The sequence below is a fragment of the Mixophyes fleayi genome, chromosome 3 (assembly GCF_038048845.1).
Source record: "Mixophyes fleayi isolate aMixFle1 chromosome 3, aMixFle1.hap1, whole genome shotgun sequence".
Lineage (NCBI taxonomy): Eukaryota > Metazoa > Chordata > Amphibia > Anura > Limnodynastidae > Mixophyes > Mixophyes fleayi.
The window spans coordinates 312,861,505-312,880,040 of record NC_134404.1 but is presented as its reverse complement, the minus strand read 5'-3'; the positions used below and the strand labels follow the sequence as shown (position 1 = coordinate 312,880,040).

The following is an 18,536-nucleotide window of genomic DNA, read 5'->3' as shown; positions in this document are numbered from 1 at the left end:
GCCAATGGTGTAACATCTCATACTTAATATATTACATACATGATATATTTACATGTGATTCTGACATACTTTGCTGCCATCTATACTGGCATTTCACTCAATTAAGAGAGACTGTATTGTAGAATATTCTGTGGGTTTGTAAGAATTTAAGACCTTAAAAAATAGTTATACTCACATAAAGCAGTGCTAAAACCCTAACAAACTTTGAGTCCATACGATTTATTTTTCAGCCTTGTTTCACTGCAGCTGAAAACTATACTGTGAAAACCTCACACTCCTGGTAATTCATTAAAGAGGACAAGCAATACAAATATATAATAAAAGCATTCAATTACATTAACTATTACTTTGCTTCCTTCAAGAAAGTAACAATAATTGCTACACCAAATGTCTGCCGCTACTGTGTTTAGTCAAGAAACACACTGTACTTTTTTGCAAATTTTTATTCTTGCTGAAGTTATGAAAAATGGATGAATGTCTATTTTTTTTTAAGTTACAAAACAGAATAAACTGAAAATTTAGATGAAATAAAAATAAAATAAATAAATTGCAGGTAGACTTTATACACTTGTCATACACACCCACTCTGATTAATTTGTGATCTATATTAAATATATGAGGAACTTGTCCAGCTCACATGAATGTCAAGTTTGTGCTCACCAATCTTACTTTTTTGATGTTTATAAATAACTATTTAGAACTGAACAAACAATGAATCGTACTTGCCTACTCTCTCAAGACTGACCAGGAGACTCAGGATCCTGCCCAAGCGAGACTGTGAAACGCGTCACAACTAGTCAATGACACAAATTGTGTCATTGCACAGCTGGTGGTGAAACCTTTACTATGTTCCTAAGCAATTACCCTTTGTACCTTCCCCTCCAGGTTCTCCAAAGGGGGAACCGGGCAGGCGGGCTATGTATAAAAAGTAGGCAAGTATGCAATTATTGGATCACTGAACTTAGAACATAGGGTAAATAATTTCTTTATGCTTAAGAAATCGTTGTAGAGCAGAAAGTCCCATTATGAACATGTTAAATGGTGTTTCCTCTTTCAGAAGTTTGTTAGTTTTACTTTTTACAAAGCCTATTCTTTCACCTGTCTGTGTATTTCAGTTATGTATCTATATCATTAGGGAAAGTTGTTTACTTTCGCTGTCTTGGGATATTCCACAGCTGTGTTGTGCTATTGGCATTGGACACGACTAAATACATAAAGCAGCTTTGTGTAATATACCAGGACAGAAGAAATAATAAGCTCTTTCTAATGCAGATGGGGTTATTCTCTGGACTTGTCCAGCCTGCAGGATGAGTGCTGGGGGTGCGAGTATCTGAACCATGGAACTTTCAGGCATTGCAGTTCTATCGTTGCACTCTTTGGGGGGAAAATAGAGACGTACAATTTTTTCCATGGAGTTTGCTCCTTTAAATCTTATACTGATAAATGCTTACAGGCAATTCGATTTTATTTCATACATGATTGATATGTATTTTAGAATTGTCCCTTTAAAATGAAGCTTAGTAGAGATACAAATACTCTTTTACAAGTAATAAACTAAAGATGCAAAATGTACAAAACAAAAAACAAAACAAAATGTTGGTTCTGTGTTGAGCAAGCTATTGGTTGAATTTTGGTCATGTGACATTGAAAAAAAAAAAAAATATTAACTTTCAAGTTCTGTAACTTTTAATTTTTTTGCCGCTGGTTCTTCTGTGCTTTCTGGACAGCTACTGTTGGACTTTACTGTGTCTCTGACTACAGTGATACCATGAAGTATGTATCCTCCTCCACTGCTCATCACCAGCTTCGGGTGGCTTCTGTCTGGCAAGACCTAAAATATAGCGGTGTAGTCAGCATAGAGGGACATGTAAACATGAGTCGAATGCGATTAGATATTGTCCACTTCCTCCATTTCTGTGACAAAACAGTTCAGAACATATTTCAAACTACTAGTTATAGTAAATATTGGCATCAGGAGCCATCGTCCTTCTGTACTTCTAAAATGATCTTTGAAGGTCTTCACCTCATGAATTCCAATGTTAAAGAAGTCTAGAGGTGTAGTTTAAACCAGTATTCATTATAATGCAGCCTATTCATTCACTAGGAACTAGTGATAGCACAGAGGAATGATCTACTTTGTGCCTCATGCTCAATGTTCCTTAATTTCTAATGAATCGATAGGCTGAATATTGATTCAATTCAAGAAATATCTGGCTTACCGTGTGCAGTACACAGATACAGTTTAAAGCAGGGTTTCCCAAATCTTGTCCTCATGGACCCCTAACAGAACATGTTTTCCAGGTCTTATAGTATCACAAGTAACACCTACGGATCTTTTACAATGTGTCAGTCAGTAACTGGATTTGGATAAACAATGGTGTAAGGAATATATATAAAAAAAATAAAAGAATTGAAATGTGAGCGATACCTAGAACGTCAAACAATACAAAAAATGACCCCCATACAAATCACTTTCAGTTGACCATGGAATTCTAAGTTTTGGATCCCTTTATCTCATGTAATTAAACAGTCAATTGATTTGCGCCAACTGCTCTGCTGTATATGTATTTTCACCGGAGACACAGTGACCTATGTGAAGCATCGTCATATTATTAGAAACATAAAGTTACCTGGTAATTCCTCAGCCAGGTTTCAGAAAGCTTGAGATTAATGACACCGCCTTTTTCTCTAAGTTTCGTGTAACATTCAAGTAGAGGCTGGGGAAAAAATACATTCTATGAAGATAGATTGGATGCTGACAGATGCAAGATTAACTCCAAGCGAGTTGAGTAAGTGACACTTCAAAGTATTTGCCAAAGAGGAAAAACCTTAATGAGGAGATGTCATCAACAATTAACTTCTGTTATGTAGAAGATAATGAGGTTGTGCAAGAGAGTGAATACAACTTAAGGGTCCTATGGGCATCGTACGTACATATCCTACACCTAGGGGCATATTGAATTGTTTGAATTCCCCGTGGTGTTAAAAGTATTACCATTATTACCGTAATACAAAGCCGGCTCAGGGAGCTGCGAGCTGAAATCCAGCGTGAAAGGTACCGTAATAACGGTATTTACGCGCACTATTACCGTAATGACGATAATAGTGCGCGTCGCGTTACTTTTGAGTGTAACGCTAACAATTAGATATGCCCCCTAATGTTTAATGTATATTTTGTACCCATGGGCTAGTATCCTTACCTACGTACCACAGCATTACAAAGAGTACCATGTACTCAACATATATCTCTAACACTTCTCTTTTTTAACGCTTTTCTAAATGACCCTATTTTGTGTGTTGTATAAGTCTGTGTGGATAAACTCAATTCCCTATACCCCACATAAAACCATTCACCCTGTATAATTTCTGTAAACAATATGCCTCAGTGGCATTTTTAACTGTACATGATAATTTGTATCCAAAAGCTACCAAGGTATCTGCTTTTGTTTCTGAACGCAATTAAAACTGTGTTGGTTTATAAAAGACTTATAATATGACTCCTAGGTGATTTCAAACACACGGAAGGTTTAGTACCAGGTGGTTCACAGTCAATTGAAAATCTCAACCATAAAGGGAATAAACAAAAGAAAATAATTATTTAGACCCAAAAGTGGCAAAGCCTAGCTGTGTTTTTCTGGCTCCAGAATCTTAAGAAAGGCACAAATGACAAACACTAGTAGCCACAGATTAACATTTATAGTCACATGCCCCTCTAGTTCTTATATTCTTACCAAATGGCTCATTGAAATCAATATAATTTTACCCATCCATAGATCTAAATGTTGTAAAAATACTCAAGGAATACATACAAGTAGACTTTCTACAATTCCTACTATCACAACGGTTTGTGGAATATTAATTAACATATCTTGTTGAAATGCAGCTATATAAATTATGTAGCTATATAACTTATCATGTGCAATAGTTAACGCTCAGTTTAGCACGGACTATAAAAAGAGATATCACAGTGATATATAACACAATTATATAGCCTCCTCCACAAGACTAAATACATCTCCAACAGCTAAGGTTACTCTGTGCACCATGTGTAGGCAGATGTGTCTGAACGCACATCCAGTTTAGTTATTTCTGGAATGTTTGTGATGACATATTCCATGTTGTTAACATTCTAATACTCTGTTAGCTACAGGTTAGTCTAACCCCTCCTAAATCGTCACTTTTTTCCCCAGACTCAAGCTCACTTAAAAGTCTAAAGCAAAACTGTCATCAATGTAAATATAGTGTTATGGCAAAAATCACAAGGAAAATCTGTTGTCTTACTAATGTATTTTAGATTGAAAATGGATTGATCCTTTAAAAACTAAAAGCAGCTCACAAATTCTCAGAACTGCTCTTTTTAAAGCAGGGTTTTAACTACTGAGAATAATTTAAATGACTAATGCAAAATAATATTGTGTAAAATATGATGTTGTAAACTGAGAAAATGACCTTATTTGTCAGACTGTATAGACACAAGCACATTAATCAATGCACATAATATTTTCTATTAACCTATGAATTTAAAAAACAAAAAATAGACTTCAAACTGAGATCAAGTTTTCAGAGTGGCACAAGATGAAATGTATTAAATGTACGCACCTCCTTATACTGACAGTAGACAACAAAAGGTCTAGATGGAGCAATAAATTCTAGCAAAGTAAGAAGCAGAGGTGTAGGATGGAACCGTGAAGCAATAATTAACCTGTAATGAACAAAGATTGCAAAAAAAACAAGTGAAATAAATATACAATATAGCCAGCTGTTATAAAAATATTGGTTTGTAGACATGTTGCATATGGTAGTAACCTTTGGAGAATGTCATAATTAATATGAATTGACTCATCATCATGATCCTAGGTCAGTAGTTGATGAATTAATCTTGTTGAATATCTCTTGGGAGATTAATTTCATGATTACCTTATTCATTTTGAAACAGCGGTGGATAACCAATAGTTTGGTCTCCTCAAAGATTAATTATGAAGGTCAGTTGCAGGACATAGTACACTAAGCAAAAAATACATCATTGGAAATAAGTAACATTAATAATATATTTCTGATTTATAAACCAAGCGAACCTGAAGGAAACCATTCGAACTACAGGGAAATGGCTATATGTGGCCTCACTCCCAACGGCATCATTCTCTCTACATGACCAATCACTTAAATACGGAGTGCAGAAAGCTAGCGGCATTTACTTTTTTGAGAGAAAAATATATTTTCTCTGGAAACAACAATTCTAAGCTCCAGAATGTCAGCTCATGTAAGTAACATTTTGGAATCTTGATTCTGCCCCAAACTATGTCTTACAAAGGAAGCACACTCAGACTGGTAAATTACTCACCCATCAGCATTTCTGTCTTGCAACAATATTGCAGCTTCTGACTCTCTCTTTCTCCTCTCATCTTGTTTACGCCTTTTTTCTATGGCCTGCAGGAAACATGTAGAATTTGTCAACACTACTAAACTAAACATGAAGCTAATAATAGAAGGTTATCCTGAAACGCAGGTTATATTGAAACGCAGTCATGCTCTCTCTTTGACTCCATTACAGTCAATGATCAAATACATTTTTACGACAAGTAGCGTCACAAATGCCGGCAGCCAACGTTAAGGCTAAGCCATCAAAAACACACAGTGGCACCAGTAAACGTATCACAAGAATACAGCTCATCAATTCACAGGTACCAGCGAAACCACTAGGGCACTTCATGCCCAACAATGTAAGAGTTACTGCTTTCTAATCAACGGATTCTCATGAATGATGGCACAACCCACAAAACGGCTGCCTCTACTATCCGTAGACTCAATGTTATGTGTATCCCAAGGTTTACGTCAGTCTGTTAAATATAACATTAAATGTGTTTATCAATAATAAAACAAACAAAATGAATCAGAAGTGTTACAATTATTGGGAAGGGGGTGGGGGTGGGGAAGTATAAACAAACTACTTTACTTTTTTTTTTTAAACCAACTACCTGCTAAAGTATGAGAAATCCTTGTGTAGATGGTAGCAGTGGAGGTACTACCATAAGTGCTCTTTTCAGAGTAGAGTGGGGGGATGGGGGCTGCAGTGGATTCAACAGGTCCCAACCCAACTTCTGTTGGCAGGTGGGAATATTATTTACTCTGTCTTTGAAAGATTGAGTTTGAGATGGAGAGAGGACATCCAAAATGAAATTGCAGAAAGACAGTCAGTAACGCGAGACAACACAGTTGGTGAAAGATCAGGAGAGGATAGATAAACTGTGTATCATCCGCATAGAGATGATACTGAAATCCAAAGGAGCTTATTAGTTTTCCAAGAGAAGTGGTGTAGATAGAGAATAGCAGAGGACCTAGGACTGAGCCTTGTGGTACTCCAACTGATAAAGGAAGCGGAGCAGAGGTGGATCCAGAGAACCAAACATTGAAAGAGCCGTTAGATAGGTAGGATGAGAACCTGGATAGGACAGTTTCTTGAAGCAGCTTGATTGTAAATAGTAGTGTTTGTATGAGAAGAGAGTGGTCAACAGTGTCAAATACAGCAGGAAGTTCCAGGAGAATTAGAAGAGCGTATTGGCCTTATGATTTAGCTGTGATCAAATCATTGACAACCTTGGTCAACACTGTCTTTGAAGTGGTGAAAACAAAAGCCTGACTGAAGAGGATCCAATAGGTTGTATGAGGAAAGAAAGGAAAGAGTTTGAGTCAGAATGTTGTCTTCTCAGAATAGGAGTAATCACTGCGTGCTTGAATAATGCCGGAAAGATACCAGTAGAAACTGAGAGCTTACTGATTTTAGGATGGGTTGAGCACAGGAGACAGATCTACGGAGATCTATGGATTTGTGAGGGTACAGTATCAAGAGGACAGGTGATACAGTACGAAGATAAGATTAGAGTAGAATCTTCATTTGTGGGATCAAATGAAGAAAGGGTGTCAGAGGGTGCTGGGAAGGAATTGAGCTGGTTGTTTGTTAAGGAGGATGAAACCACCTAGCCAAAACAATAGCTTGAAGAAAAATGGCCTACCAGTTGCGAAAGGAACAGAACGAAGGAGCATCAAGCAAGTCCTTAATAACCAGAAACCTGCGAGAAAACTCAGAGCCAGGCTCGTTTTCAGGGCCCTCTGGAAGAAAAGGGAGATATAAAACACTTTGGATGAAAAAGCTCAGTTCCTCATAGAAGGTCAGATCGGATTTCCAAACTCTGTGATAGAAATGGGAAGAGGACCTCTGCCAGACCCTTGATGAGGAAGACCATAGCCCCCACCACCTTTATACAGTAATAGATGGTAATGTGCGACTGGCAAAGAAATGGGAGACATTATATCCTAGAGTGCGCAAACTTTACTTGGGGAAGCAACACTGTCAAAGCATAGTTTCAAAATAGAGCCCCAGAAGCACAATGGAAGTGTTAAAGTTGGATACACTCTTGTGAATGAAGTTAATCTAAGTTATTACATATTGTGCATTACTTCAACAGCTTTATATTGTGTAAAATAATAGCCGTGAGTGTAACAAGAATAAAATGTATACTAACATGGACTGTTTATATTAGCAAATGTAACTAAAATGATGGATGCACGTGGGACTGAGCACATTAGGCTATGTAGAACAGACAGACGTCCCATAAGAAGGAAGGAGTTCCAACAATCAGATGTAGTGTTCTTACAATGTTATATCCTTAGACCAGTAAGACTGTGAATTGTGATGTATACATCTGTAGCCACTCCTACCTTTGCTTCCTAAAGGCAGTGAAGGCATTTTATAACCTAGGTGCAGATTGTTCTATTTGAAGCTTGATGCTGGGACTAGCCACGTTGTGTCCGAAATTTGCTAAAATTAGATAGTAAGGAATAAATCTATTTTCTACTTTGGATTACATTGTTTGGATCGGACAATCAAATATAAAGGGGGATAATGATATGCGAGGAAAAACTTGGGAGAGAGTGGTGCCAGGTAACAAAGAAGGCCTCCTACTTGTCATCCACGAGTCAATCTATAGAGAGCAAAGGTTAAAACTCTTCCCGTACAAGGGGATGATCCTGGGAAAGCAGGAGGCCATCTTTGTTGTCTGGCAGCACTGTATTACCTGAGAAGGCTGGACCAATGAATGATCCCAAACAGATTTCAATGCGGGTTTCTGTGGCAGGCTGAAACAAGTATGGAGGCAACTTGAACAACAGAGGAAGCAAGCTGTAGCACTGGCACAGAATAAAGCTGTTCTTTCTCACAGTTATTTGGAATGCACTACGGTGCGCTCAGGTAATGAAATCTCCCCACCCCCCCCAATGAGTCCAGAACTCCAAAGAGGCATCGGGGCTGTTGATAATGGGTATGGCCAAGACTCAACCTTCCCTGCAGCGGAAAATGACCCCTTTTTCACGCTAGCTGACCCAGGGTCCACGTGGCCATGGACAGAGGGGGTGGCATGAATGAGTCGCACAATGGGAGTCCGTGGATAGAGTAAAAGACAAACCCCCTCTGCAATGCTCCAGGGGAGAGCTGGGGCTCTCTAAAATTAGATAAAATGTAAAATTAGTGCCCACATTTTCTGCAGGATGTTGGAAAAAATACTGAGGACTAGGGAAGCATAGAATTTGCAGGAAGGAGGAGTCTGTTGTTTTTTTTCCCCAATTCCCTGTCTGCAAAGGTAGACAACAACCCACATATGTCCCTCCAATGGCAGATGGAGAAAAAGATTAATTTAAACATAAGAAACACAGCAGCAGTCCAATTTATAACATGAAGGAACAGCAATCTCCTCCAATCATTCCTTCAGCAAATGGAACTTCTTTCATCTTCCTAATAGCAATTGAAGCATTCACTAGATTTAATTTTACAAAATGCCTCTCTCATTCTTTGAGCAGACAGATGAAAAGACAAAAAAAGCCTTTCAGAAACAGAAAGAAAAAGAGAACAATTTTCAAAAAATTGCAATAAACCTTCAATGGTCGAACTTGTCTTTTACATAGGCAATGTTATACTGCGGATCATAAAGAATTACAGATAAATATAAAATTCAAAATAGCATTAATGGAAGTTATTTTTTTTAAATTTCTGAAAGAGAAGACTGAGTCTCTTGATATTTAACTCCTAGGGGTAAATGTATCAAATAACGATTTTTACAATAGCTTTAAAGTCAAGTTTTGCCTTTAAAACCATTGTCGCTTTAAATTCACCAATGAAAAGTCGACGGATATCGGCGAGTTGAAAAAAAATAATTAAAAAAAAAATAAAATAAAAAAAATAAAAAAATCGCTATTTGATATTCTTACCACCTAGAGTGCAGTTGTCACGAAGATTATCTATTGGAGGACCGGCATATAGAGGGTTAAAGTGCGCTCCTCGGCTACGCAGCGTAGAAGCAGCCATTCTGGTGGCTGTACCTCTCTGATGTTACTAGCTGCTGGTTAAATAACAGGTTGCATTTCCAGCCCTTCATACCCAAGTGATGTCACTAGTCCCTGATGAATAAAAAGGCTGCATTATCTTAAATATTGGTCCAGTCAACCAAATAGCTGTCTTCACTGATAAAATACAGGGGCATTTTACTGTAACAATGAGATCTTTAGGCACAGAAGACAATAAAAATCTGTCAGTTATTTGGTTACTCTGCCAAAGAGTAACTTATAGGGTAACATTTAAGGAGTCAATGTATTTATGATGAAACAAGTGAAAATTGTGTAACTAGGTACTTACTATGAGTTTCTTTTCAGGATTCTGACCCCTTTCGTGGTTCACGAAATCCTCACCACAAACTTCCATCCCCTCCTGGTTCTCTGGCTGGTTGGACTCCATGGCCGTTTCAGATTCTGTGGTGGGACAGGAGTCCTCATCAACATCTTGAGGGAGTTCCTGCTTTTCATTTGTTGACCCACTGCTTTCTTCATCAGCTGGTGCAGTGTCCTGCTCAGGAGGAGCAGCACGATGGGAGAATGTCCCAGAGATCAGACTCTCAACTTTACCGAGGGGAAACTCATAAAGGGTTTTGTAGAAGGACTTTGGAAATCCAAAGCAATCCGTTGCGGCTCTGACAGGTCCACTACCAGGGTACATCTGAATAACAGATCCATATCCTTGGACAAAAAACAAACCACAAACTATAAGCCTCAATTTATCATAGTTCGTGAGAAAAATAAATACCAGGTATAAACTAGTCTTAGATTTCAATTATTGAAATTTATGAAAGAAATTTGGACATAATGAAACTATCTTTGGCTTCTGGATGTGTTCATTTCCAGTGGATGTGGTACCATGAAATGTTTTAAATCAATAAAATATTGTTAACACTACAAATACCATGCTAGCAACTTATTCCATAAATACCTACTCTGAGAAATATACCTTTTTAGTTCTATATTCCTTTCATGTGGGCCTGTCGCCTAGACACAATAGAGGCAGAAATCAATGACAACATAGCTCATCAATTCACTAGGAACTATTATCTCATGAATATATTATGCATGCCTAGTGAGTATTAGTCAGGAGGTGCCTAAGTGATGTCACTGGTTCCTCGCAATTTGATAGGCTGCACATTGGTTCAGCTCACAGGCATGTGCATAGGAGACAGGACAACTTGCATCTTGGCTAGCAACCCTTCATTAATGCCAGTGGCATACTATACAAGGAGGACGGAAAAAGAGACAAAAAGTCACCACACATTTCAGTTGCAGACAGAGAAAGCCGACATTCATTTTAACTTTAGGAATAGGAACTAAATGGCAATTACAAAAGTTCTTTCTACATTTAACAGGCTTTCAAGTGGTCATAAGTGCTGCTTTAGAGACACGGCATTTAATGTGAGATTGGGGTCCATATTGTGGAAGCGGAGGCATTAAGCCTCTTGTAGGGCCAAGAGGAATGGAAGCTAACTTGGCACAACTGTTCCTGTGCATTACTTTTCACCCCTTGACATTGCATGGCCAATTGAGTGAGTAATACTGCCATTCAACTATGGTACCAATAAGCAATTCCTGCTCTTACAACTAGTTTTCATAACATTTTTAAAAAGCTAGTACAACTTGCAACAAGAGAATAAGGCTGAAGGCATTGTAAAATAATAAATTCCAGATAGACCACAAGAGTTGCAGTAACAGTGGAGGAGAGAAGTATTAGAGAGGTACCATGTGTATGTCAAGTCATTCCTTCATTATTCATTAGTCTGGAGACAGGAGATACATTCACATGCTAGGTCTCTAATATCTTGAATTTGACAATAGTAAATTTCCAGAAAATATTTTTTCTTTGTAAAGAAAGCAAAATCTGCTTTTTTGAAAGAGAGCTACTATTGAGAACAAGTCCTTTTCATGGAATTTAATGTATCCACCATTCCATTGGCCTATAACATTTACTTCTCAATACTACATTTTGCCAGGTGGAAAGAGACCATAATGTAGTAGCAAAAATGTGTCTAGAAAACACAATGAAAAGGAAATTATTGTACATAAGCAATTTAAGGGGCTGGCAAAGCATGCTGGGGCTTGTACTTCCACAACCCCTGGAAAGCTGCAGGTTGTCATAACATGAAGGTACGCAAGCTGTGTGGTCAAGCAGTGGGACAAGCTAGTGGAATACTTTCAGAAAAACGCAAGATAGTTATATTGCCACTTTACTGATCACCGATGAGACCTGTGCGGTTCTGGAAGCTGTATCTCCAAAAAGAACTTAACAACATAGAAGAGATCCAGAGAAGGCCTCCCAAAATGGTGTGTGGGCTGCATAACACAACGTATCAGGAAAGACTTAAAGAGCTGTACAGCTTAGGAGGAGAGAAGGGACAGAGGCGATATGATATATACACACAAAAATATCTAATGGTTAATAGGGTTTAGGAATTCTTTTATTAAAAAAAAACAAAAAACTAGTTGATTTCTGGAACAAGGAGACACATTTTGAAATTGGAGGGAAAAGACTGAAACACAAGAAATATATATATTTTTTTTCCACAGACAGGACAATCTATGGAATAGTCTCCTGGTAGTTGTGGTGGGGACTCATACAACACTATAACAGAGCTAAATGACCACAGGGTTTATTGATATAATGCATACGGCTGATCATTAACGGTATTTGTAGAAAACGTTGTGCACAGCGGTCTGTTCAGCAGAGAAAATCAATGAACCCCCTATGCTAAGGTCACCTAGTGGTGAATAGAGAGAGGACTCCCGATACCTTAGACTTGCCTTGTGTAATTATAAGCTCTATGCTAGCACCACTACAATCTGTAGACCGCCCTGCTTGTATTTGGCAGATCTGATGAGTGCTCAGCCTCTCTCCTACTGAATGTTTTGCATGGATGGATTACACTACATAAACAAGCTGCAAAAACAGACATGTAGCGAGTCTTCTGAATATCAGAGACTGACTTCATGATTGATTACGGTATATAATCAAGTCACTTCATTTCCAGATAGTTTATGCATGTTTTCCCTAGGTTTAATGTTTTACATTAAATCTTAAAAATGATTACATCTGCATACTGTTGTATATATGTATAAATGAAGGTATGCTCAAATATCATGATCATTCCCACTGGTCTTCTATAATGATGCCGCCTAAGGTGCAGCATGCTATGTCTTGTTCAATCACTTTACACTAAATGTTTTTTATTATACTATTCAGAGACAAACTTAATAAATGTAGCTTTGGGAAGAAACAAAACTAATTACAAAGGCTCCTCTCTCACCGTTTGTAAAACCACCACCACAAAAGGCGTTTAAAGGGCCTGCTACTTTCTGATCATATGACTGGTTTGTATATTCATTCACAGCTGCAGCTTTAACAAAACAGGACCCCCTCTGCAGCAGCTTTCTGTGCTTATTTAGCAATGTCTTTATATTATCAGGTACTGTTATCTGTTTATTTTTTGTCCTTTTATGACAAAAGAAAAGAAAAACAGTTATCTGCATAGAGGTCAAAAACGAGCAGTGTTGTAACTATGTAACAAAAGAAACTCTCCCTGTCAAAATATATAAATATGTCTGAAAAGCACAGAAAAAAATATTGAAATATACATAAACAGTACAAGTGAATGTGGGTACATACAAGTTAATACATCCAAGTCTTCTGAAGGTAGAAACTCTCCCCACAAACATACATGGTCAAGTAAAGTTAAAGGTCCAATCTGACACCTAGGTTTTCTTCCGGTGTCTGTATGTCACAATGTTATACTTCTGTACTCAACTTGCATCACAGCGCACTCACAATGTCCATGTTAAAACAGTGACAATTACCCTTTAAGAAGAAACAGACCAGTACACCTCATCAGTGACTTGTATTTTACTTACATTAGGATTACATATTTTATGGAAGCTTTTCAATGTTTTGTATAGGATTCTCTGCTAATGGTGAGTAGATAATTACATCCTAAGCTAAATGCACCTGTTATTCTATTGTGTCCTGCACAACAGGGATCCGAAAATAGCAGTCAATGAAAGTGCTTCCCTCTGACGTAGGCACTAACAATATTACACCAGACAATGGCATCCCCAACCACTATTGTTAACACTTTCTGAAAGGCTCAAAGTAACGTTTCTATAAATTATATATATATATATATATATATATACACACATACACACAAGGCAGTAGCCTTGTCTTTAGATTGGGTGGTAAATCCAATGGCTTAGTAAGATCTAAGAAGACAGGACGAGAAGGACAAAATGGTGTGTGTGTATATATATATATATATATATATATATATATATATATATATATATATATATATATATATATATATATATATATATATATATATATATATATATATATATATATATATATATATATATATAAAGTCAGACCTTGGCAGGGACGTATAGAGGTACTGGTGAGCAGAGGGGTGAGTAGAGGGCAGTCCGCAGATGGAGAAGCTGCGTTGAAGGATTGGGAGTAGATTGAGTCTCAGGGAGCATTGGTTGGGGGGCTGGTGTCATTGATCTAGAAAGGTGCTCCCCGAATAGTGCCACGCAATACTGCCAGTTAAGGAGTGCATGAAACCAGGTGTATAGATGCCCCAGGGCAAAGTCTGGTTTACAAGCCAGAGAATGGATAGGCGGGAAAGAGCCTTAGGTAAGAATCCCGGATCCTGGGACATCACCCACCAGAGGCAAGCTGTTGGTGTGAGCTCAGAAACACGACTGCTGCTATCAGCTATGCCCCACTGTGGTGGGTAAATCTCTTACATGATATTTAGTTTGTGCCAACATTCTTTTATTTAAGATGTATCTTCTTGTGCTGAGAAGATTCCTTATTTCCTCATCTAAATCTGTAACCAAATAAAAATTGCAATGAGCTCCGGCGTTTTTATTTCAGCGAGTCTGTGCCCTAATTACATTACCTGCTCCTGTGCCTGTGTCTGTGTCTGTATTAGATGAGGTCATGTCACATTAGGATACATTAGGAGTAACTCCCTTGAGATTTTTTAGGATTCCTATTTTTGCTAGCTGCACTGCATGTTGTAAACTGTCAGCTCTTGCGAAGTTCAATGGCTCAAAACAATTGTGTGTGTTATTCTCTTGGTGGCTTAGACCAAATTCTACTGGAAAGAACTATTGCACGTGCAAGATACAATCACATACTTGCAAGTATAATATCATTAAAAAAAAACAAAAAAAATAACTGTTCCACCCAGTATCATTGGCCATTTTAGTGCAGACAATGAATGAAGATACAGTGTGCTTTAAAATGAGTTATTAATACAGGCAACACTAACTCAAAACATGTTTATTTGTTCTAAGAGTCTATAACCATAAGGTGATATATGCAGGTGAGGGACGACCTGGGAGAGAGTAGGAGGGAGAGTTGTGAGTGATGACTAAATGGAGCTACTATTGATAGCAATTAAAAGTCCTTATTACTGTCCATGCAGCTTCTCTTATGCCAAAAATGGGTGGGTGGATTAAAAACATGTCTTTTTAGCAGCATACTGCAAAAATATGTATATGTCCCCAAATTCACATCCACTGGCTCTTTCCCCCCAACCCCTCAGCTAGAAATTACTATTAGACACTAAATTCAAGTACTTGCTGTATCCATCCAAATATGTTTCAATTACATATATATATATATATATATAGCTTTACAGTCTTACCTCCCATGCGCTCCATGACTGATCCCAACACTAAGCCAGCACATGTTTCCATGACGATCACTTTACTCCCCGCATGAATATTTCCTAATGTGAGCATCTGGGCCAATGTATCATATCGGAGCTGGCTGGCAAGACAAAAGAGAATCAACATGTTTCTTTGGCAAAGGAAAAGCACAATTTGTTTTTTTTATATTGGTGTGTAGTATTTAAATAAATGTTTGGCGATATTTTAACATTTTTAATGATTTTACCTCTACCTACATATTAGATACCAGAAGTAAGGATTTACAACCATAATGGTTGTGCCACATTCATATTTTTAAGCATCTATTGCTAGTTGGAGCCGTCACACTGACTAGTGGGTCTTATTTTTTTTCCCCCAACACAGGAAATATACTGACTGCTGTTTGCGTACAGCACACAAGTACAGGGCAGCTTGATTTTAGCACTGCAATATAAGGCTGAGCTAGGATGCCCCAGCTCCGAACTCTAAATCTGTCTGCTCATGTTACGTGTGCACAACACCCCCCTGCAGCGTAATATGGATTGGTCAAAGTGTAAATTTACACCTATCACTGTGCTACAGCAATCTGTGCCCCTGATCAGTGAATATGTATAACAATATCATTGCCTACGCTCAATGGAGACAGTCAGGGCCTATCAATTCACTAATAAATACAACCAAGAGGCAATAGTCCCTAGTGAATTGATAGGTTACGTCATGAATATTAGTTGAGCCAACAAAATGGTCAAATCTGTTGTAAACAAGCAACACATTTGGGAAAGACAGGGCTTTTTTTTGGTAACATTATGGATAGAAGAGAATAAAATACAAAAAAATAAGAAAAAACAATATATTTTTCAACAATTCCAATAGTTACATATTGTCCCCCAGTGGAGGGGTACTTCCACATAGTTGATAAGTTGTCTTCTTGGTAGATTTGTGGCTGAATTAATTGAAATGTCATTAAACACAATATTGCTTGAGGACATGCCAAAGCCATTTGTGTCGGACTCCAACCAACACAGTGTTTTTGTGCTGTGTGGAAGTTACTGGAGGAAGAAGGGGAACTGTAAGTGGATTTTTATTTTTACATTTATTTTGCCATCTTAAAAACTTTTTTTGCACCTAATGTACAGATGAGTACAGGAGAGATCCAACCTATGTTGTCAGTTACCAGAATAATACCACTGAATAGTGCCTAGATGCTCAGTGACTTTGCCGAAACGCTTGCAAGGTAAATTAAATTGTGTCAAGAGCACAAACAAAAACTAAAGTCTACTATAAATATTATAACAGAGCTAAGAAAACACAAATGTGACTACATATAAGCACGGGTGGATTTAACCAATTTGATAACTAAAAAAGATGTTCCCTCCTTATTCCTTTAAAAAAAAAAAAAAAACAATTCTTCTTTCTTTATTCAGTACTGGATTTATTACCAAGAGATAAACCCCCAATTTGCAAAATTCCCTCCAGATCCTACTTCCTAAACAAGCTGCCTCATGGTAGACCCATGCACACAAACTAGCTTCAAAATGGGCTCAATTACATTATGAAAATGTCATTCTAAAAGCTTTGCAAGGAATATTTATCCATCATCATTTATTTATATAGCTCCAGCAAATTCCGTAGCACTTACAAGTGGGGGACCTAATATAAAATCCAAATTGACGGATGGACCAATTAGTATAACGCAAGTCATTTCAAAATAATTGTAACATAAACAATAGCCCTTACCAGATTTTCCCGGGTTCCCTTGCATAATACATCATGGCAAGAATACGAGTTGACGGACGTAAAATTGTAATGTGCGACTCATACCTGTAGATTGAAACATCTGAAAGGTTAGTTCGTAGTGAAAGTTTACATGTTATAAAGGTGTACAAACAATAATAAAAAAAATAACGTTATTACAGTATAATTTATTTAATTTTTCTCTAAAGAATTGCCCATTGAATGGAAATTCCAAAGATATATTATTTAGGTTTATGTTACGATATTTAATAATTTACTGCCGTTAATAGGTTATAAACATGTTATTGTCAGAAGTCAATCATGTATTGCCCTGTAAAATTATTTTATTAATCCATATTAATATTTTGAAATACAAATCATGTTGTATTCTTTGAGAAACGCCTACTGAGGACTAGTAAACACCGACTAGACCTACAAACATCTGGCATGTAGTGACACTGGAAATATACAAGTGTCAGTGAGCATAGCCTGTAAGGAAAATAATTGGTCATGGTTGTGAGGATGTGTTACAAACAATTCTTCGGTACTCTCATTTGAATGTGATGTTCATTCATGTGACCATTAATATTTATTAAAGACTCAAAATTTTTGGTGCAAATACAATTATAAACTGTAAATGGTTAACAATTATGTTTCTTTCTATGACTTGTTTAACTGAAGTTCTTTTATTGCCCATTAACATCCTTCAACAAAAATAAAAGTTGTTTTCTTTTGTATATGACCTGTTAAAACTTAGTCTGACCATTATTTATAAAGTAAGAAGCGATGGCGTATCCCCTCCCAGCCCCATTACAAACAGTAAGAGACACCTTACAGTCTCAAAGTCAGTGACTAATTGGTGGTAGAAGTAGGATCAAAAATTCAAGTGAAAAAATCTCCCAGATCTATAAAGATAAGCTCCTATAACAATAGGCAACCATTGCATTCATATGACTACAACATAACAAATAAATCAATATAAATAAACATAGTAACAAATGCAATCAAATACAATAACAGACATGTGGTAAAAATCCCAAGTATGAGTAATGCTCGAGCTATTACAGGTAGGACAAACATAAGTACTAAATCCGCATGTCACAAACAATTCAGCTTAAGACGTCATGGGGTAGACAGACATAAGACGTAGTGTAGAGAGGATCCTGCCTGTGAGCGCTTACATTCTAGAGGGAGTACATCCTATCAGTCCCTTTTACGTTTTAGTTACATTAGAACTACATATTTTATGAAAGCTTTTGTCTTTTTCGAGGTTTTATATAGTAGGTTCTTGCTAATGGTGAACAGCTAATTAAATCCTAAGATAATATCATCCGTTTTTTATTGTGTGTCCTACATAATAGGGATGTGAAAATAACAGTCAATGAAAGGGCTTCTCTCTGACGTATGCAATATCAATATTACATGAGATGACGACCTAACCACTAGTGTTAATATTTGTCTGAGAGGCTTAAAGAAGTTTAAAGTAGTATTACGTTCTATATTCATTTATATCTATACATATTTGTACATGTAAATACAATGTAAAATATACTAAAAGTCTATAAAATCTATATTTCAGACCACTGGATATACTATACTTTCAAATAAGACACTATTTAGGTAAGCCTTGGGGTGGGAACATTGTCCTTTTGAAAGCCTCTGTGTATGGTATCCTAAACATACCATCATTAACATTTATTTATATAGCACCAGCAAATTCTGTA

At 37.2% G+C, this 18,536-nt stretch overlaps 1 protein-coding gene across 1 annotated transcript in view; it reads right to left on the bottom strand.

Annotated features, from left to right (window-relative positions):
* Window positions 1-425: 425 nt before the first annotated feature.
* Window positions 426-18,536, bottom strand: part of TRMT6 (tRNA methyltransferase 6 non-catalytic subunit) — a 35,566-nt gene continuing 17,455 nt past the window's right edge. The window contains exons 5-11 of the mRNA XM_075204008.1: window positions 16,816-16,899; window positions 15,075-15,199; window positions 9,683-10,059; window positions 5,342-5,427; window positions 4,600-4,702; window positions 2,631-2,717; window positions 426-1,831 (exon numbers count right to left, since the gene is read on the bottom strand). Coding sequence (XP_075060109.1) covers window positions 1,664-1,831; window positions 2,631-2,717; window positions 4,600-4,702; window positions 5,342-5,427; window positions 9,683-10,059; window positions 15,075-15,199; window positions 16,816-16,899 — 1,030 coding nt within the window. The 3' untranslated portion in view covers window positions 426-1,663. The remainder of the gene's footprint in view (window positions 1,832-2,630; window positions 2,718-4,599; window positions 4,703-5,341; window positions 5,428-9,682; window positions 10,060-15,074; window positions 15,200-16,815; window positions 16,900-18,536) is intronic.